This window comes from Heptranchias perlo, chromosome 14 (genome assembly GCF_035084215.1).
Source record: "Heptranchias perlo isolate sHepPer1 chromosome 14, sHepPer1.hap1, whole genome shotgun sequence".
Lineage (NCBI taxonomy): Eukaryota > Metazoa > Chordata > Chondrichthyes > Hexanchiformes > Hexanchidae > Heptranchias > Heptranchias perlo.
In genome coordinates this window covers 24078976-24100698 of record NC_090338.1, presented here as the reverse complement: position 1 = coordinate 24100698, position 21723 = coordinate 24078976, and the positions used below count along the sequence as shown (strand labels likewise).

Below are 21723 nucleotides of genomic sequence, written 5' to 3'. Positions count from 1 at the left end.
CTGGCTTGTTAGTCTCCCAAACTGTATTTGTATTAAAAAGGATATTGGATTACTTTTGAATCTGACATTCTTGTGCCTGTTGTACTCGAAAACCATCGTGTTTATACTACTGTGGTACAGGGTGTAAGTTTGCCATGGGGGTGAGAATGGAAAAAGGGTGATAGTCATGTCTCCAAGCACGTAGGATGCAGGAATGAAACACATGATGTAGTCGCTAATTGCTAATTGAACTCACCAACTCCAAATTGCTTTAAGATTGAAAGCAGTAATTGGGGGCAATTTTTGTCAACTCAAAGCCCAGGAGCACTGACTGAGTCTAGATAATTCAATATGCCAAAAAGGACATTGGATTCAGTGAATTACTATCAATGGCTGAGAAATTGCATTTATCTCACGGAGCAGCAGGGATGTTAGAGCCTGGATAGTCAATGAACCATTACACCACATAACCCTCATCTCAGGTATGAAACTGGTGTCCTTAACTGCAAGAGCAATTATCAGCAAGCATATTTTCGAAATCAACCTGTTGGTCAAAAATATATTATAGAGTTTTAAAAAATAAATACATGTGGGAGTCGTTCTCGGCAACAAAGTAAGACAAGTAAGTGACCTGAAGGTAGGATAACTCTTTGGAAATAGTGGCCATATCCTGATTAAGAAAGAAAGAAGTTGCATTTAATTGCATTTCTGGTGGTACTTCAGCACTGTGACTAAGATGTTTTCAAAACCTCCTATCCTGAAGAATTAGTTGCGTCTGAAAAGCAAACGAAAACCAATTCTGAACAGTTTTAGAGCCTCCTTCCCTGTTCCAGTCATCCTTTCTGGATCTGTGAGATCCTTAGATTGCTTAGCTGCACGTCAAGAGCTCATAATCTGTAGGAGTCTTAGGCCTATGTAAATTGACAACTCACTCTTACAGTTGGTCTCTCTGTTATACAAATTTATCTTACTTCTACAAAGTGTTTTAAAGCAAATCTGTCTGTTCCTAGGTAGCTGTGCCTGCCTGGCAAACTGGCTTGCCTTGGAAGTGCCATGAAATGTCCAGGGTCCTTGGATGGCCAGAGGCTTGCTTTCCTCCTTGATGAAGCACTCTCTAAGGAGGCCAAGTTATGGAAAGTGCCTCTTTTCAAGACTTTCCGCAGTCAGGTAAAGTGCAGTTTGCAGTATTTTAGCATCCATCATCTTACCTCTATGGCAAGGATAATATATCCAAGCCCCTTTGTCACCTATATTTCCTGTAAGCTGTTTTGTATTACAATATGTAAATTATTTTTCTGTTATTCTGCTCCTCTCACCACAGCCGTACATTATAATTTACAGCTCCTATATCACATGGCCATTTTTCTCCATCAAGTATAGTCTTTTCATGGTGTCTTCTCAATTTGACACGGGTAAGGTTTTCATCAGGATGTAGCATATTTAGGGGATGTCTCATTGAAATCACAATTTCCTACACTGAAATGTGGTCAAGTGCTTGTAAGTGTGGGCTGAGAAGTCAACCCATTTGTGGCCAACCCATTTGATGACAGATCTGACTTGATTGGTGGCAAGAAAACTCCTGCTGAGGAGCATTTCATAGCTTCCAATGGGAGGAATGTTGGTTGATTTACACGCTGCCTCAATTTGAGGAAATCCTGCCATTTAAATGGGGCATAAGACTCAATTAATCTAATATTGGGTCTTTTGAGATTTGGTCTACCCTCTCAGGTCGGAAAAGATCCCACTGCACTATTTCGAAAAATTCTCCCCGGTGTCCTGGCCACTATTTGTCCCTCAACCAACATCACTAAAACAGATTATCTGGTCAGTATCACATTGCTGTTAGTGGGAGCTTGCTGTGCGCAAATTGGCTGTAGTATTTCTTACAACAGTGACTACATTTCAAAAAAGTACTTAATTGGCTGTAATCTTTTTTAAAATTCGTTCACGGGATGTGGGCGTCGCTGGCGAGGCCGGCATTTATTGCCCATCCCTAATTGCCCTCGATAAGGTGGTGGTGAGCCGCCTTCTTGAACCGCTGCAGTCCGTGTGGTGACGGTTCTCCCACAGTGCTGTTAGGAAGGGAGTTCCAGGATTTTGACCCAGCGACAATGAAGGAACGGCGATATATTTCCAAGTCGGGATGGTGTGTGACTTGGAGGGGAACGTGCAGGTGGTGTTGTTCCCATGCGCCTGCTGCTCTTGTCCTTCTAGGTGGTAGAAGTCGCGGGTTTGGGAGGTGCTGTCGAAGAAGCCTTGGCGAGTTCATGCAGTGCATCCTGTGGATGGTACACACTGCAGCCACAGTGCGCCGGTGGTGAAGGGAGTGAATGTTTAGGGTGGTGGGTGGGGTGCCAATCAAGCGGGCTGCTTTATCTTTGATGGTGTCGAGCTTCTTGAGTGTTGTTGGAGCTGCACTCATCCAGGCAAGTGGAGAGTATTCCATCACACTCCTGACTTGTGCCTTGTAGATGGTGGAAAGGCTTTGGGGAGTCAGGAGGTGAGTCACTCGCCGCAGAATACCCAGCCTCTGACCTGCTCTCGTAGCCACAGTATTTATATGGCTGGTCCAGTTAAGTTTCTGTTCAACGGTGACCCCCAGGATGTTGATGGTGGGAGATTCGGTGATGGTAATGCCGTTGAATGTCAAGGGGAGGTGGTTAGACTCTCTCTTGTTGGAGATGGTCATTGCCTGGCACTTGTCTGGCGCGAATGTTACTTGCCACTTATGAGCCCAAGCCTGGATGTTGTCCAGGTCTTGCTGCATGCGGGCTCGGACTGCTTCATTATCTGAGGGGTTGCGAATGGAACTGAACACTGTGCAGTCATCAGCGAACATCCCCATTTCTGACCTTATGATGGAGGGAAGGTCATTGATGAAGCAGCTGAAGATGGTTGGGCCTAGGACACTGCCCTGAGGAACTCCTGCAGCAATGCCCTGGGGCTGAGATGATTGGCCACCAACAACCACTACCATCTTCCTTTGTGCTAGGTATGACTCCAGCCACTGGAGAGTTTTCCCCCTGATTCCCATTGACTTCAATTTTACTAGGGCTCCTTGGTGCCACACTCGGTCAAATGCTGCCTTGATGTCAAGGGCAGTCACTCTCACCTCACCTCTGGAATTCAGCTCTTTTGTCCATGTTTGGACCAAGGCTGTAATGAGGTCTGGAGCCGAGTGGTCCTGGCGGAACCCAAACTGAGCATCGGTGAGCAGGTTATTGGTGAGTAAGTGCCGCTTGATAGCACTGTCGACGACACCTTCCATCACTTTGCTGATGATTGAGAGTAGACTGATGGGACGGTAATTGGCCGGATTGGATTTGTCCTGCTTTTTGTAGACAGGACATACCTGGGCAATTTTCCACATTGTCGGGTAGATGCCAATGTTGTAGCTGCACTGGAACAGCTTGGCTAGAGGCGCAGCTAGTTCTGGAGCACAAATCTTCAGCACTACAGCTGGGATGTTGTCGGGGCCCATAGCCTTTGCTGTATCCAGTGCACTCAGCCGTTTCTTGATATCATGTGGAGTGAATCGAATTGGCCGAAGACTGGCTTCCATGACGGTGGGGATATCGGGAGGAGATGGATCATCCACTCGGCACTTCTGGCTGAAGATGGTTGCAAACGCTTCAGCCTTGTCTTTTGCACTTACGTGCTGGATTCCGCCATCATTGAGAATGGGGATGTTTGCAGAGCCACCTCCTCCCGTTAGTTGTTTAATTGTCCACCACCATTCACGACTGGATGTGGCAGGACTGCAGAGCTTTGATCTGATCCGTTGGTTGTGGAATCGCTTAGCTCTGTCTATAGCATGTTGCTTCCGCTGTTTAGCATGCCTGTCGTCCTGAGTTGTAGCTTCACCAGGTTGGCACCTCATTTTTAGGTACACCTGGTGCTGCTCCTGGCATGCTCTTCTACACTCCTCATTGAACCAGGGTTGATCCCCTGGCTTGTTGGTAATGGTAGAGTGAGGAATATGCCGGGCCATGAGGTTACAGATTGTGCTGGAATACAATTCTGCTGCTGCTGATGGCCCACAGCGCCTCATGGATGCCCACTTTTGAGCTGCTAGATCCATTCTGAATCTATCCCATTTAGCACGGTGGTAGTGCCACACAACACGTTGGATGGTGTCCTCAGTGCGAAGACGGGACTTCATCTCCACGAGGACTGTGCGGTGGTCACTCCTACCAATACTGTCATGCACAGATGCATTTGCGACAGGCAGATTGGTGAGGACGAGGTCAAGTAAGTTTTTCCCTCGTGTTGGTTCGCTCACCACCTGCCGCAGGCCCAGTCTAGCAGCTATGTCCTTCAGGACTCGGCCAGCTCGGTCAGTAGTGGTGCTACCGAGCCACTCTTGGTGATTGACATTGAAGTCCCCCACCCAGAGTACATTTTGTGCCCTTGCTGCATGTTGGGATGTCCTGAGGTCGTGAAAGAACATAAGAACAAAAAAAAGGCGCTATAAAAACGCAAGTCTTTTCTTTCTGAGAAATGGACATTAAAGGTTGATTTCTAAATCAGTCTTAGATCTGACAATGATGGAAAGGATCCCTCATTAAATCATCTACCAAAGCAGAAAAGGCTTGTTGTGATGTTAAAAAGTTGCATTTTGCTTGGTAAGTGCTGCACTCGTAATTCAGGTCATGACCGCCCTATTTAAGGAAGGATATACTTGCATTGGAGGCAGTTCAGAGAAGGTTCACTAGGTTGATTCTGGGTATGGAAGGGTTGTCTTATGAGGAAAGATTGAACAGGTTGGGTCTGTACTCATTGGAGTTAAGAAGAATGAGAGGGGATTTGATTGAAACATGTAAGATTCTGAGGGGACTTGATAGGGTAGATGCTGAGAGGATGTTACCCCTCATGGGGGAATCTAAAACTAGGGGGCACAGCCTCAGAATAAGGGGTCGCCCATTTAAGATGGAAATGAGGAGGAATTTCTTCTCCCAGAGGGTTGTGAACCTTTGGAATTCTTTACCCCAAAAAGCTGCGGTGGCTGAGTCATTGAATACGTTCAAGGCTGAGTTAGACAAATTTTTGATCAGCAATGGAGTCAAAGGATATGGGGAAAAGGCGGGAAAGTGGAGTTGAGGCAAAAATCAGATCAGCCATGATCTCACTAAATGGAGTAGACCATTTGGCTCGAGGGGCCAAATGGTCTACTCCTGCTCCTATCTCTTATGGTCTTATTCCCACCTGGCAGACCAAGTTTAGAATTAGCCCTCATTTGTGTAGAATTTTGAAAGTCAGCTCAATCGATGACTTCCATTTCCTGTGCAAATGGTGTGTGTGTTCTTTACATACAAAATCTCCATATGATGCATTTTACTAGCCTCAGCTCTTACCCAGTGTGTACAGTAATCCAGAACATCCGAGAATGTGGGAAGAGAACTGCAGTATTGTTACTTGTGTTAGCAGTGAATGGCCACCTCCATCCAGCTCACTATAACAGGGTAAAGTTTGTTCAAGATCAAGTGGTCCAATTTCCACAACATTCTTTAATTTTACCCATGTTTAAAGCCAAGATGTTTCCTTTTTTAGAGCGCAATCTATTTGGTGTTAAACATTGGCAGGAAAAAAACATCAACGGCCTGATAATCCTGCAAGTGTACTTCCAATTTTGCACTTTAACTTAGGTGAGAGACCAGGGGAACCTCCAGAGAAACATTGTAAACGGTCATTTTCAGCTGTTTACTCCATATCTATGGGGGTTATGCCGATCTCCCCAGATAGGTTGACAGTGGACTCTGCCACATTATCCGACATGTTCTGGCAGATAGGCCAGTGTATTCAGCAATTGCTGGTGCACAGAAATAAACTATCTTTTAAAAGACTAGGCCTGCATCTCTGTCTCCTTCAGCAGAGCTATGACATGAGCTGGCCCTCCAATGAGCTCTTCCCTGGACCATCCTTGCCACTTCCACCTGCTCCGACTCATTTGGGAAGTTTGCTAAATTCATGATAATGCTTTTATAACGTAACTGTTATTTTATCATTAAAATATTGGTGATGAGAATGTCTTCATTCTGTCAAAAATTACCGGAGTAACAAATCTCTACATTGTTTTTTTGCATTCTATTTTACACTTTAGTGGAAGAAAAATAGAAAGCACCAATAAAACCTAGATTTAGCACAACCAAAAATGTGGCTAAAATAAGGACAGGAAACTCTGGACAGGATTGCCACTGTGACAGTAATAATTCCTGGCTGTTCCTGCTAGCCTCCATTATGAAAGTGCCTCTTTAAAGAAAGATTTAAGTTTCAATTCATCTAACATTACCTATCTATAGGGAATTGTGTGGTCTATTTTTGTTGACTATTTTTATATAACCAGAGAAATGATTTTAGACCTATGTTATTACTGAGGATTCTGGGCCAGCCTGTTTCATGGATAAGTGTTTGGCAAACTTTTTATATTTGGGGATAGACAAAACCCATGCCCCACTTTTGTCATCATGACACCTTAAATAAAATGCCAATTACTTGGTCGTTTCCAAAAGTGCTTCTACTGATGGCAGATGTAGGATTAGACTGAAATCGATTTCTATTATAATAGAAAAATCAAAATCTTTTAAAAGTAACAGCTGACAGGGAAGACAGATCCCAAAGGAAGAGATGCGCTCCAGTTTATAGCAGCTTTTTATAATTCCAATTTCTAAAGGACGGTTGTGTAAAAGTTTGTTCTGAGGAGATCGGGACAGAACAGCCTGCGTCCCAGTTGCTAGGTTACGCTGGATGGTAGGTTTTGTGCCTGGCAGCACCACCAGCAACGCTGGCTGTGGTCCCTATGCTAGCAGGCCTCACCCTGTAGTAGGTTGATGTCTGTCTGGAGGCAGGACTGCAAATATTCAGCCAAGTCCTCTTGCACATTGCTTGTGGTTTCTACTTGGCAGTTTCGTATCTGGACAAAATTTTTGGATGGCAAACTGACATTGGCCATAGCCTGTAGAGAACTGTGGTCAACAACAGCAAGCCTCAAATCAATAACCATCACATAGTTTCATTCATGGTGCCATATTACAAAATAAATTACAGCCAGTGTTAGTGCCTTCTTGAGAGAGAGGGAGAAAATGACCCAAAAACAAAACCTATTGGGATACAGTTTCCGCTAGATTGCGCTGGTTTTATCAGTGTAATCCGTCCAAACCAGCAAAAGATCGTGGAAGATCAAGTGTAAATTACATCTAAGTGTAAGTCGAGTTTCCATGATCTTTAACGCTGGTTCAGAAGTCATTGTGCCTGAAGCTGGCCCTGCCCACAACACTGGCTACGCCCCCAGATTGAAATAATGAGGTTGGAGAGTTTCTGACGATTGCGCCCGTTTGCAGCAGCTCAAGGAGGGTCTTCAAATTAAACTCATTTTCTTGGGCGCACAGGCACATTTTAAATGTTTTTACATATTAAAAAATATTTAGTGTACACTAGTCAGTTTTAGTAAATTAATGAAAGTAGTAAATGGTTCAGTTTTTAAGTCATTTTCAGTGATTTTTAAATCAGATTACTCAGGTGGAGGACTAGACACACTTATTAAAAATGCTTATTGTTTGTGATAAACCCATTTTCAGCTGTATTAATAAAACTGCACCAAGTTACCACTCTTAAATACATAATGAATATTTTTTTAATGCTGGTTCATGGAAGATTTTATGTTTGTGATTATGCAAATGCATTTTAGCAGAAACTGTGACCTAACCAGTGCAATTTCAAGTGCAATTTGTGCACAATTTGCCAATTGTGCCCAAAGTGGAAACTCTACCCCATTATGTTTGCTGTCTTGTGGTTCCTAATTTGATAATTATCCATTTTCTTTCAGCAGGATGCAACTATCTCCCCATTACAGCATGAAAATGTGGTTCTGTGGCTCAAGGAATTGTGCTCAAAGTTCGGCTACTACCCCGAGACCTTTTTTCTTGCCATTAGTATCCTTGACCGACTCTTAGCATCTGTCAAGGTAAGATTTCTTTACCTAATACTTAAATGTTTACAAATTGCTTTCTTTCTTGATTGTTTCCTTTCTTATCTGAGCCTCTAAGGTCAAACCTTAATGGTTAGTATGAAGCTGGCTACACAGCTGGTGATAGCCACAGGCTAAAACCACACAGTATTGAGGACACTCTAGAGGACATCTTTGATGTAGGGATAAGAATGGGAAGGACTTGTATACAGATTCGTTATAAATCAATTAGTTATTACTTTTCTATCCATTTGCTATTGAAGACCATTACATCTGGGGATAATTTTCAATGTAGCATGGTCGCCCCTACCCAAACAGTTTATTATTTAAAAAAATATATTACCACCTGTAAAGAGGCATTACAAATATTACCTCCATTCGGTGGGTGATTTTCATTGAGTGTGAATCCATACCCTGTCCAGAACTTAGTGTAGATCCCCGAACTCCATAGTGTATTAAAGATTTAGCATCGGTTGGGGCTGTGGGGCAATGCCCCCACAATATTCACTGGTGGACCTGCAGACTGATCCCATTATATACAGCAATCGATATCCCACAAGGGAATCCCTTTTTGTTTTTATCAAGCCAGTATCCTAACATTTTGTCATTTTTCAAGCACTCTTTATATTGAACATTAAAATGTTCAGGTTTGGAATGGGGCAGCATTGTCCCACAGACTGGCAAGGCATAGGCTTGAGCTCACAGTTCCTTGCATGGTGAGCTGAGCTCCTTACTATATTCTTGCTGCTAGGGGCCTAGTAGATGCCAACAGAAAAGGGAAAAAAAATTGGAGGGTCAACCAACTCCCTCTTAATTGCATTTATGCATTTCTTACTGGACACAGAATAGCATTAGCAGACAGCTGGTAGCAAGTCATCTTCCCATTGAGGAATTGTGGAATTGTGTGTGGTGAGAGAAAGAGGAGGATATTCCAAAATCACACATCAAAATTTGAACCAGAATTATTTTTCCCAGTGACAGTCAATGAAATGGAACTTTATAAAAGTTACAGTGATCATTTGCTTCGGTAATAGAAATACAATACATAAATTAGCACAGAGACACAAAATTTAGCTCATAAATTTGAAAAGTAAGATTTAGAAAAGAATACACACAAGATTTAAGACAATGGAAATGAAAATGGGGAGAGATATACAACGGGCGGCTGATCCGATATGGCACGTTTCACACTATCGCCCAAAGTTAAAATGATCCCTAGTGAGTTTCCAATTTCAGTGACATTGCCATGAGAGGGTGTTAGTAGAGATCAAGCATGAATATAAGGGTGTCAAAGACTTTCTTGTGCATCTTTTAGTGGCCTGGTTTAGAACAACATTGAATCAACCTTCAATTGATGGGGACCTTGGAAAGGTCTTAAGCTGTCGCCTTTTAAAATAATTGTAGTGAATTTTATTTTATCATGTTTGTGAGGTGAAGGGTATCACTGGTGAGATAAGGAAATTGTTGTCTCTATGAGCACCCGTTGTTAGCGTCAATCACTCTCATGTCAGATACAACACTTTAGATGGAGAGTAATGCTCCCTCAACTCTGTCTCAACAATATGCATTAACCTCAGTCTCAGAAGAGAAACTACTGCACCGGAGTTGCATTTCATTTCCTAGCCAAGCATCCTTATGCCCTCCCTGAGTGAATTACTAATTAATGCTCAATTCTGAGCATTTTATGCTCTGGGCCCAGGCTCCCCCAGGGATTTTATTGATTCTTCCTCAATCTCATTTCACATCGCATCAAGTAATTAATTGGGTGTTAAGTGCTTCGGGACTTCCAGGGGATTTAAAGGGCGCTGTATAAATGCTAATTCTTTCATTTATTTTAAAACACAGCAAAGGGAGTAGGCTTTTGCCTTATTAGTCTTGGCTGTATTTAAACCCAGGTTCTAGTGGGAAATGCACATGTTCTAATCTGCTGAGTCTTCCAAAATAATATATTCTGGGTTGCACAGCCTATTGGATAAGGTGTCCAAACTCAGTGATTTAAAAAATTGACATTAGAGCAGTTTTGAAATTTAGTATCAATCTCTGCTTTGGAACACTGCTTTAATTGCTGAATAATACTCGGTTTGATATTAATCAAGATCCAAGTTTATATTTAATCTCTTACCAATAACATTTATGTTCGTTAACAATTTCCTTGTAATTGTGTCACATTCATTAGTAAATGATTATATTAAGCTGGAAGGCACTGGTATTCATGTAAAATACCTCATCCTTTTTAAAAATGTATAATTTGTTTAGGCACAACCAAAGTATCTTCGTTGTATTGCCATTTCCAGCTTGTTCATCGCAGCCAAAATCAATGAGGAAGACGAGGTTTGTTTTTCTTGTGTTCTTATAACTTGTACAGATTTAGTACTCAAAAGAAAAATTGAATTATATCAAATGATTTGGGTTAAGTGACTTTGAACTAAGTAGACAGTATGTATATATTATACAATAATCCACTATATTACTTGGCTATAATACTCATATAAAGAACTTCTGTCACTGTTTTCCTCTAATTCTGTCCCATGCTGTCTTGAACATGGGACCCCTAAAATGACTGTCGGTTATATTAGCAAACGGACACTTAAACAAATATGTCCCTTTTTTGCTATTTGAATGTAGGATTATTTTAAATAGATTAATGCCTTCCCTAAAATAGCAGACAGAGAAATGTTGTATGAATGCATAAGTATTCATCCATTTATATTGTCAACAGTAATTTCAAGACTTGTGCCAGGGTATCATTCCACAGACATTGGCTTCCCTCCAGTAATTTGTGTCAGTGGTTAGGCTTCACCTGTGAGTCTAGGTAATGAGTGTTGGTGTGCTATTCAACTATATGGGCCAGCACAGTCCAACCTGATCCTTTCCTCACCCAAAGTTCATACATGCACACCTTGTAGCAAGACTCATTGGCTAGCAGTTAAGAATGGGAACCCTGGCCAAATTTTCCCCTGATTAATCCAGGTCACTAAGGCCAATTAGTAGGTCCCCATCCTTACCCTAGCTGAGATCAACTAACTCAACATAGACACAAGACTCTCCTGCACTGTATGGCTCAGTGTCAACAAGCATTGTATCTACTAACTTTCAAAAGAGAATTGGATATGTACTTGAAAAGGAAAAAAATTGCAGAGCTATGGAGAAAGAGCGAGGGAGTGGGACTAATTGGATAGTTCTCTCAAAGAGCTGGCACAGCACGATGGGCTGAATGGCCTTCTGTGCTGTAAGATACCATGATTCTATAACCGAGCCATGGGGATCCTTTACAGGGCATAATATTCCAGTATTCAGTATATAATAGTTTTGTATTCGTTGGTATGACATTCCTGTTCACATTCTGCAACAGTCTTGTATTACTTTGTATGACACCCTTTAGTATATTGTATAATAGACTTTTTTACCTGTGTATAACATTTACTGGGTTATAGAATTGTTTTGCCTAGGTGTAATGCTCTTGTGAATAATAGTTGATTTATTTACATGTAAAATTCCTCAGACATTGATATTCAAGAAGTTTCTTAATAGTTTCCTTATTGGCATCTCTCTCCAAGGTTGTGACATTGATAATGTCATCGTTAATTCTGTTCAGAGAGCATCCCATGCATGACTATCAAAGAGTGATAATAAATGGGAGTCTGTTATGCTATCCTTCAGATTTTAAAGTGGTTTCATATGTCTCCTGAAACAGCTTTGCTGCAATTAACCCAGCTGACTGATATTGTTGAGTGCTATTGGTTTGCCAGTCAGGACAGGGTGCATCACAGATGCTGCTGCTGATTACTATATTTGTGTTGGTCCCCCTCTTCTCGGATTAATCCAGCACATTTAAAGTTACATTAATTTAATGTGAATCACATTTAGTCTATAGTCCAGTATTTGAGATGTTATTGCTGTCAAGGGGAGGAATGTTTCTAAATTCAGATACAAAAATAAACATGAAAACATTGGCATTCTATTATCTGGACACAAAATCTGACAATTTGAGCACAAGCAGAGAGGGAAGCTGCCAGGGTAGATGTAGGAGGGGACCGTTCAGTTAATGGTGTTCCTATGCACCTGCTGCCATTGTCCTTTTAGGTAGTGGCGGTCACTGGTTTGGGAGGTGCTGCTGAAGAAGCTTTGGCAAGTTGCTGCAGTGTATCCTATGGATAGTACACACTGCAGCCAATGGTAAGCCAGTGGTGGAGGGAGTGGATGTTTAGGCCAGTGGATCAGGTGCCGATCAAGCTAACTGCTTTGTCCTGGATGGTATTGATCTTCTTGAGTGTTGTTGCAGCTGCATCTATCCAGGCAACTGGAGAGTATTCTATCCCATTCCTGACTTGTGCCTTGTAGGTGGTGATGGGGCTTTGGGGAGTCACTTGCCACAGAGTACCCAGCCTCTGACCTGCTCTAATAACCATGGCATTTGTGTGGCTGGTCCAGTTGAGTTTCTGGTCAATGGTAACCCCCGAGATGTTGATGGTGGGGGATTTGGTAATAGTTATGCCACTGAATGTCATGGAGAGATGGTCATTGCTTGACACTTGTGTGTTACTTGCCACTCATCAGCCTAAGCCTGGATGTTGTCCACGTCTTGCCTCATGCAGGCATGGACTGCTTATCTGAGGAATTACAAATGGAGCTGAATACTGGGCAATCAGTGAACAGTCCCACTGTTATCTAACCTTATGATGGCAGGAAGGTCATTGGTAAAACAGCTGAAGATAGTTGGGCTTAGGACACAGCCTTGAGGAACTCCTGCAGCAATGTGCTGAGATGATCGACTTCCAACATCCACAGCAATCTTCCTTTCTGCCAAGTATGGCTCCAGCCACTGGAGAGTTTTCCCTGATTGCCCTTGACTTCAGTTTTACTGGGGCTCCTTGGTGCCACACAGTCAAATGCTGCCTTGATGTCAAGGTCAGTCACTCTTGCATCACCTCTGAAAATCAGCTCGTGTCCACATTTGGACCAAGGCTGTAACGAGGTCTGGATCTGAGTGGTGGAACCCAGAATGAGCATTGGTGAACAGCTTATTGGTGAATAAGTCCAATTAGGTTGTGTCCGGAGAGAATTTCCAACTATAAATCTCTAGGTTGATGTACTGGTGGTTGCAAGACTGTCACCCGTGGAGAGAACAATTTAAGATGAACTAAGTATCACACAACATTAATTTTCCCATAAGCATTTTCATACCAATATGCTAAATAGGCCGAGAGATAGCCCAGCATGCTGCTACTCCACCACAAAGTGCCACCCTGAGCCTTTCTTCCAATTAAAGCCATGTTTTCCCTTTTTTAAACAAGAAAATTGCATTAAAAGCAAGAACCACACAACTGTTGCATTTTTAAAATGATTTACTGAACTTAATAAAATCTACAAAAACGACATTCTGTGCAGAAACGGCACAATAATTTATTAATTATTTCACAGGTCACACTCCTGGTAAAGGACCTCACAGCAAAGAGTGCCAGTGGCTGTTCTTCTGGTGAGGTACTGAGGATGGAGAAAACTATACTGGATAAGCTGCAGTGGGACCTTTACACTGCCACACCTGTGGACTTCATGAACATAGTAAGCATTCAGCAGTCGGAGATTCAGATTGTGAAGTAGCGTGTTCAAACTGATAGATGTTCAGATTCGTTCACTAGCATCAGCTTTTTAATCAAGCTTTATTTTTTGTGCTATTGTCACACACACCTGCGAAGCAGAAGCGCTATCTACGTGGATACTGGTTTCTAACAGGACATTAGCAATAGGAATGGTTACAATTCACTGTCAGCTAGAGAGTCGTAGATAGTTTTTGATAGCTACACTTCATGCTACTCTTAAACTCTGAAGAGGCACTGTGGAGGGAGGCAGGGCATGAACTGCTTCTGCACATGCACTGGGTGATGTCATATAGTGACATCAGACCCCAAAGGGAGTCAAGTTGTAAACAAATAAAAAAATTGGAATGTCTTCTACTTGAGACCTCAAGCCAATTTTACCCATTTCAAATGCAACATCTTTTGGACACTTAGATCAGGTCATTGCTGTCACTTACTGATGATTAGACAGATATTTTATTAAGGTGGAACCTCCATTATCCACATTCCTATTACCTGCGATAAGTGTTATATGCCAGAATTTTTGCAGGACAAAACCTTGTGCGAGACATCACCTCATTGCACAGCTTTCATTACTTGTATTTCATCTCCTATACTTAGCAAATGAAACTACATAGAAGTTTCTTTTGCTTCTCGTAATGTACTTGCCTTCATTCCCATGTCTGGGTTATTGCTGTACGATACATGTAGGAACAAAATTTGAAGAATCTTAATTATCCATTACCTCCCATTATTCATTGGGCCATCCCCCTAATTATGGTGGATAATGGAGGTTCCATCGTACCTTTAGGTAGGGAAAGGGGGGTGGGGGGGTTCAAATTCCCAGATCTCCACAGTAAGAGATCACTGTTTTCTTTGACACCTTAGCAGCTGTTTTGTTCAAGTCCTGTAGACACATAGCAGGGAAATCTGGGAGCAAGCTGGTTAGATTTGTATTGCAAACGTCGGGGGAAGATGGTGATTCAGGCTGTTTTTTGCATCCGGTGGCTAACCTATACATATTTCCACTGTCCAGTTCCACGCCATGGTGATGTCCAGCCGGCCCCACCTCCTTGACCAATGGCCTCAGATGAAGCCCTCTCGCCACGCTGCACTCTTGACCAGGCAGCTGCAGCACTGCATGGCCTGCCACCAGTTATCGCAGTTCAGAGGCTCCACACTCGCCTTAGCAATCATCAGCTTGGAGGTGGAGAGACTGACTCCTGATTGGTTCGCTGTTACAACTGACCTGCTAAAGAAAGCACAGGTAGGAGCAAGTCTCGACGTTAATGGTCTGCGCATTTACATTAGCATCTGTTTACCATAAAAAGTTACAGCAAAGGAGGCGGCCATTCAGCCCATTGCGTCCGTGCCGGCCGAAAAAGAGCTATCCAGTTTAATCCCACTTTCCAGCACTTGGCACGTAGCCCACGGCACTTCAAGTGCACATCCAAATACTTTCTAAATGAGTTGAGGGTTTCTGCCTCTACCACCCTCTCAGGCAGTGAGTTCCAGACCCCCATCACCCTCTGGGTGAAAAAAATTCTCCTCAGCTCCTGTCTAATCTTCCTACCAATTACTTTAAATCTATGCCCCCTGGTCACTGACCCACACCGCTAAGGGAAATAGAGTGGATAGAGAGGACCTATCTAGTCCTGTCATAATTTTATATACCTCATTTAAATCTCCCCTCAGCCTCCTTTGTTCCAAAGAAAACAACCCCAGCCTATCCAATCTTTTCTCATAGCTAAAATTCTCCAGCCCGGTCAACATCCTCATAAATTTCCTCTGTACCCTCTCGAGTGCAATCACATTTTTCCTGTAATGTGGTGACCAGAACTGTATGCAGTACTCAAACTGTGGCCTAACCAATGTTTTATACAGTTCTAGCATAACCTCCCTGCTCTTATAGTCTGTGTCTTAGCTAATAAAGGAAAGTATCCCATATGCCTTTTTAACCACCTTATCAACCTGTCCTGCTACCTTCAGGGATCTGTGGATATGCACTCCAAGGTCCCTCTGTTCCTCTAAACCTCTTAGTGTATTCCCTTGCCTTGTTTGCCCTCCCCAAATGCATTACCTCATAGTTGTCTGGATTGAACTCCATTTGCCACTTTTCTGCCCACCTGACCAGTCCATTGATATCTTCCTGCAGTCTACAGTTTTCCTCCTCACTATCAACTACATGGCCAATTTTTTGATCTGCAAACTTCTTGATCAAGCCCACATTCAAGTCCAAATCATTAATATATACCACAAAAAGCAAGGGACCTAGTACTGAGCCTTGTGGAACCCCACTGGAAACAGTCTTCCAGTCGCAAAAACATGTCAACCATTACTCTTTGCTTCCTGCCACTGAGCCAATTTTGGATCCAACTAGCCACTTTTACTTTTTTGACTAGTCGCCACATGGGACCTTGTCAAAAGCCTTGCTAAAATCTACATAGACTACATTCAAATGCGTTAACCTCATCAACCCTCCTTGTCACCACCTCAAAACATTCCTTTGTTGTTTGAGACGACCAGGCAAGACGTGCCTTTCTACACTTTCGCCTAAGCCCTGAACCATTATTCCATTTAAATTTGATCCGTTACTATGACTTTAACCAAACATTTTATTGGAACTTCATACAAATATACAGGATACATTTGACTTGATCATCAGTAATTGTACTCAATATAAGCAATATACACACAAACACAGAGGAAGTTGAAGGGCTTACTGCTCACCAATGACTTTTTCCCCATGTTGCTATCAACATATTGACAGGTGAACACCTTGTTCCTCGCATGTTGATGTCTCACTACACATGAGCAGGTAAACAAACACCCTCCTTGGGGCTGAGAGCTGTATAAGCTGACCGATAAACAAACCTGCTGCTCCCCCAACGATGCCAATAACTCTGTACACACTGGCAGGTAAAATGGGGGCTGATAGATTTGTATTAACATTGACATGTAAGCCCCCTCCCCCAACTCTGGGCAAATAACCTTCTGTGTACTCTCTGGTCAGTAAAAATCCTTCCAAGCTGAATTTGAGTGATCCAAAGGGATTGACAACTGTGTTTTCTGATTTGTTTCCAATTCCTTTGTGCTTATTGAGATGCCACCCTACACTCATCAGCTATACTCACTCCACATGGATAAGAGGAGTGCAATTTTAAGCACATCTTTGTATAAGTTCAAGTTGAGGCCTTCAGGTCAATAGAAACTGTGCCGCACGTTACCAAGACCAGCAGGTGCACCTGTACTAAGTTGGAGATCTAGCTATTTATTAGGGGTAATGTTGTAAGCTCAAGTTTATATTAGTTAATTCTCTCTATTGATAATTAGGGGCTCAAAAGCCAAGAAAATTTTAATAAACTTTGATAAATCTTTTGAACAAGATATATTACTGAACAGCGAGAGCTGGTGCAATGTAAAATAATTTTAAAAAGATTCCAGGCACACAAAATTAGTTGGCTTCAGCTAACATAAAGCAAAATGTTTGCATCACAAGATAATTTGCCAATTCAAATATCCTTTATCTTCTATTTCTTTCAGGTTCACAGCTCAGTCTTTATTTGCTGTAAAAATATTGTGGAACAACAGTTGTTGCCTCCAACAGGCACCTGGACCCCCAATACAGTCTACATCTTTGATCCTGCGAATTCAGGTGTTGTGTTGCACCAACGGGAAAGAATGCTTTACACTCGTTCCGGGAAATGTAATTTGCAGTCTGAATCACTCACCAGGGGAGAGCAATGGTCAGATCAGCCAGCTCCTACCAGCAACGGTGCAGCTCCAGTCAAAGCAAGTGAGGCAGAGGTGGATGTCGTCTACAATGGAATCAGGTGTCTCGACAGTGATAGTCTTACTGCAGCTGCAGCAGAGATCAGTGGCAAGGGCATTGGCTCAGGCACAGCTGTACCAAAGCTGGAGGAAAACCTCTGTCCTTGTCCCCCACTACAACCCGTGAAGGATGTGTAAGAGTCCAAAGTAGGAGGACTTAAACAAACCATAGATTCATTTCTTAAAACGTCACATGGAAACCAGATATAGATCAACTTAAACAGAGAATTAAGATCCTATTTAAATTTGATTCAATAGCTTCAGGTTTAAATACAAGGGTAAATTCAGCACTCCCAGTGAGGAAGCTATACACCTCAGGGCTTTAGCTGGTTTGGAAATTAGGAAAAATTCCTCCTTTTCTCCACTGTTCTACTATAACAGAAAGTACTAAGTTCCTCCTGCATGCTAAATACTACAATTGTACCCTCACTTCTAAACTCGGCAAAGTTTGTATTTCTTATCGAGTAACTTCATATGCAGTGAAAATGATCAGCTGAAAATTACACTCAACAGCTCAGAGCTGGGATACAACCAATGTAACCTGCTTCTTTCTATGATGTGCCCACCTGTTCAAGTCTACAGTGGCATATCTTTGTGTTACACAAGTTGTCAACTGATGACAGCTCACAGCCATCATCACATTTTAGACTATTTTTCCCCTCCTTCCCGTTCAAGGATTTTACATTAATTGATGCACTCTAGGGTAGAGGTGGCATGTGGACATTATTACTATTGAGTAACATTGGGTCTAATGATTCATGAGCTTGCTATGTGTCTCCAACCCTCACAGGCACTATGATTTCCACATTCAACAATTTCTTAAAGTGCATGTTCTTTTATATACAGTGCACTAGCTCCATCTGGTGGCCAGTGTGCAGAAAATATTTCAGATTTTCTCCATTATGATTTTTTTCCTGTGCTATCATAAGATCACAGGACAACTGGCACCATTCAGCCCTTCTTAACTCATCCATCCAGAAATATGTTGTAGCATCCAATTGATGTGAACAACTGCAGAATTTTCCCTTCTACTACTCTATCAGGGACTCCATTCCATTACATCAAGTCTACAGCACAGAAACAGACCCTTTGGCCTAACTGGTCTATGCCAGCATTTATATTCTAAGAGCCTCCTCCCTCCCTACTTTGTCTAATCTATCAGCATATCCTTTTATTCCTTTCTCCTTCATGTGCTTATCTAGCTTCCCTTTAAATGCATCTATACCAGTCACCTCAACTGCTTGCGTGAAGAACTTCTTGCCATCAGTCCTAAATTTATCTTTCTGTAGCTTGAACCTATTTCTCTTTGTCCTAATCACACAATTAACTTTGGAAAAATATGACCTCTTAGACATATCCTTTCAAGGCTGAAAAGCCCAAGTTTCTTCACAACTCTGACCTCTGACACTAAGAATCAAGCTCACTGCTCTTTTATGCCGCCAAAGCTTGAATGTCTCTTCTGTCTCAGTGACCAGAACTGGACACAGTACTCTGCAGTCTGACCAGAGCACTATACATTTTGATCATGACTTACTTGTCTTCCATTGTTCTAGTTATACAGTTCAACATTGTATTGACCTTGTTGATCGCTGTTCTGCATAGGTTGAATATGTTGAGAGTCAAGTCGAAGACTCCTAGATTTCATTCAACTTCACCCGTAGCTTTTTCAACACCATTATTGGAGTACGTGTCACGTTTAAATTCAAATACAATTCCATTTGAAGTGATATCGCTCTGATGTACCCCATCACCTTTGTAAAGATACACTGTAATTCACTATGTAGTGTCATAGGTCAATTATGTTTCTGTGCTTCTTAAGGTGATCCTAGAAACACCTGGTATTTACATTATGCCTTGTGAAATTGCGAGTTTTAAATTTGCACCAGATTCTGTGGTAAAATTAACCAAAAGTTACTTTTAAAGGGATTATAAATAAGTGACTTGAGAAGCACAAAATCTAATTCATGTGACTTAACTGAATTTTTTTTAAAAAGCTTTTTTTTAATATAAAGTAGTGTTACCTTATATTCCACTTCAGTGGGAAATAACAAACAAATAATAAGAGCGAGCAGGGGAAGAGAGACCCAAGGCTGTAATTTAATCAAATGGCATCATGAACCATAATGATGAAGCATTAACGACCCAGGATGCCCTTCAAACTTAGAATAGATGCCAATCTCCAAATCACGATTTTTAAAAAAATATAAAACTAGATCATTTTTTTAAAATGAAGATATGATCTTTAGTGTGCAATTCTTACCGTTGCAAGAGGTACTCCTGTGTTTAGAACTGTCTGGAATTCAGCAAGCACAATGTTCACAGGTTATTGAAGTAATCACATGCTGTTATTAAAATGACTAAAATGTTATTTGTTAGCGATGGTCTGGAAAAGTCTGTGTTAGACTACTTACAATAGCCTATATATAAAATTACTGACTTGATTTCTTCCAACTATTTCCAGGGATGTCATTTTGCAATAATTTCCTCTAAGAGCTGAGTAATCACACCAAGTGCAGCATGGTAATAACATTTATATAAAATATTAAAAATCTTAGATCTGCATGTACCTCCAGTAACTTTTATTATAAATTCCTATGCCCACATTTATAATAGAAACTGCCTAGGTAAACTGGTCACTGAAATTACATCCCCCTGGATCGATGAGCTACTCAGCCTGTACTGCAGAGAAACGGTTACCTCTCTGCTTCCCAAACTGCTGTATATTTTGCTGTTTAGCTACAAATAACAATCTAAGATTAAAGTAGAAATGTAAAAATATATGGCTTTAAAATAGCAACTGAATTATGTCTTCATGCCCCAGTCCAATTATCCCCTGCCCTCTAACTCCACTTCACCTGAAGACTACATTTGGTCTCAACTTGCTATGCACAATAATATGGGAGATCAACTAGTATTTTTTTACTAAAATTTAAGAATTATAAGCTTGCTGAAAATGTTTGAAAATGCTATAAGTGCTTCAGAAAGTCTGGAGTTAAGAGTACTAATCTGACATTGCAGCATGTAGTCCTTTAAAATCTTTCACTGTAATTACTGCATATTTACAGACAGAGAATTTTCAGCAGACTGCAAGAAAATTCATTTGTCCAGCATATAATCTACCAGAGGATGAAGTGAGCAAGCAATTGATTTAATTATCTGATGTATGTGTGGTAGGGAACGTGTGCAATACTCAGGATGTGTGTATATGTGCGCAAAAATAATCGCTTACATGTTCTAAAGGCAGCTAATAAAAGTCCCTACCACAGACAAAGAAATGTTTTACCTTAATTGTAACTGTTTGTAACACCTTAGTTCGATTGCTTTTATAAAAGGTCCCGATGGTGAAACCTCTCAAGTGATTTTAAAAAAAAAGCAAAAAAAATCCTCATTTAGCTGGAATTAAATGGAACACCTTTTAATTGAAAAATATATTTTTCTCTGTGGTAGGACCAAAAACTTATTTAAACAGCAGCTTAGCATGCTTTGAATACTGTGATATTATTGGTGCTATTTAAGCAGAACAAGTATTTTCTATTCTTGGGGGAAAAAAAATTTCTGCACTAAGTGTACCATCAGGGGTCTGAACCAGCCCCAGCACTCTGTTTGTTAATATAATCTATTCTCTATTCATATGTATTTTCTAAATTAAGTAAACACTGAGTAGTTGATACCGAGCAAGATACTGGAAGCTCTTACACAAGCCCAGCTGCCGTACGCTGAGCCCAGGACTGTCCCTGGTGGAGCTCCTCTGTCTAATTTGGACAACAAGATGTGAGGAAACTTATGTCAAACAAGTAAATAAAAGATATTTTGAGAAACATCAGTGTATCCAGTCCTGTTTGTTTTGTCTTTGTATAATGGCTGATAGTGAGTGATTTATAGGCCTACACACAATGTGTAAATAATTCCAGTATCAAATCCCTTTTTATACAATGAAAATGCACAATTCTCCAGTCCTTCCATATCTCAAGTGTTTCCATAGAGTTCTCTCTATTGCTGCTGGGAATTTGCTTTGTGTCCCTGCCATTGAATGTCCCATATTGTCCCCACTGTAAAGTGTTGGGTAATAGCTTCAGAATTCATTCCTTGTCTGTTTATTTGGAAACTATAGCATGCACTCACTTTCATTCTTTGTTTCCTCTTGGCAATGAGCTGAAGTACAAATAATTCAAGTACACTAATTTCACAGGTTACAAAAATATTCTGTACACATTTCATTCACCTGTTGCACAATTTGAATATTTAAGAGCAAATTCTTCCAGTCTTTATGGTTTTGCAAACCCTAAATGTGTATTTTGCAATTTGTCCTCACACATATTCCCAGGAGTCCCATTTAAACTCTTCCAAGAGCTGAATGAAACCTTTCAAATCTAC

The 21723-nt window shown here is 41.4% G+C and overlaps 1 protein-coding gene across 3 annotated transcripts in view; it reads left to right on the top strand.

Moving 5' to 3' along the window:
* Window positions 1–21169, top strand: part of LOC137332362 (cyclin-I-like) — a 33970-nt gene extending 12801 nt beyond the window's left edge. The window contains exons 2-7 of one of the 3 annotated variants that reach the window (XM_067996124.1): window positions 990–1146; window positions 7805–7939; window positions 10199–10273; window positions 13364–13504; window positions 14555–14785; window positions 17062–21169. In XM_067996124.1, the coding sequence (XP_067852225.1) occupies window positions 1033–1146; window positions 7805–7939; window positions 10199–10273; window positions 13364–13504; window positions 14555–14785; window positions 17062–17487 (1122 nt within the window). In that variant the 5' untranslated portion in view covers window positions 990–1032 and the 3' untranslated portion in view covers window positions 17488–21169. Of the gene's footprint in view, window positions 1–989; window positions 1147–7801; window positions 7940–10198; window positions 10274–13363; window positions 13505–14554; window positions 14786–17061 lie in introns of all 3 variants that reach the window. The other 2 variants (XM_067996123.1, XM_067996125.1) reach the window with 2 other exon arrangements.
* The last annotated feature ends 554 nt before the right edge of the window (window positions 21170–21723 follow it).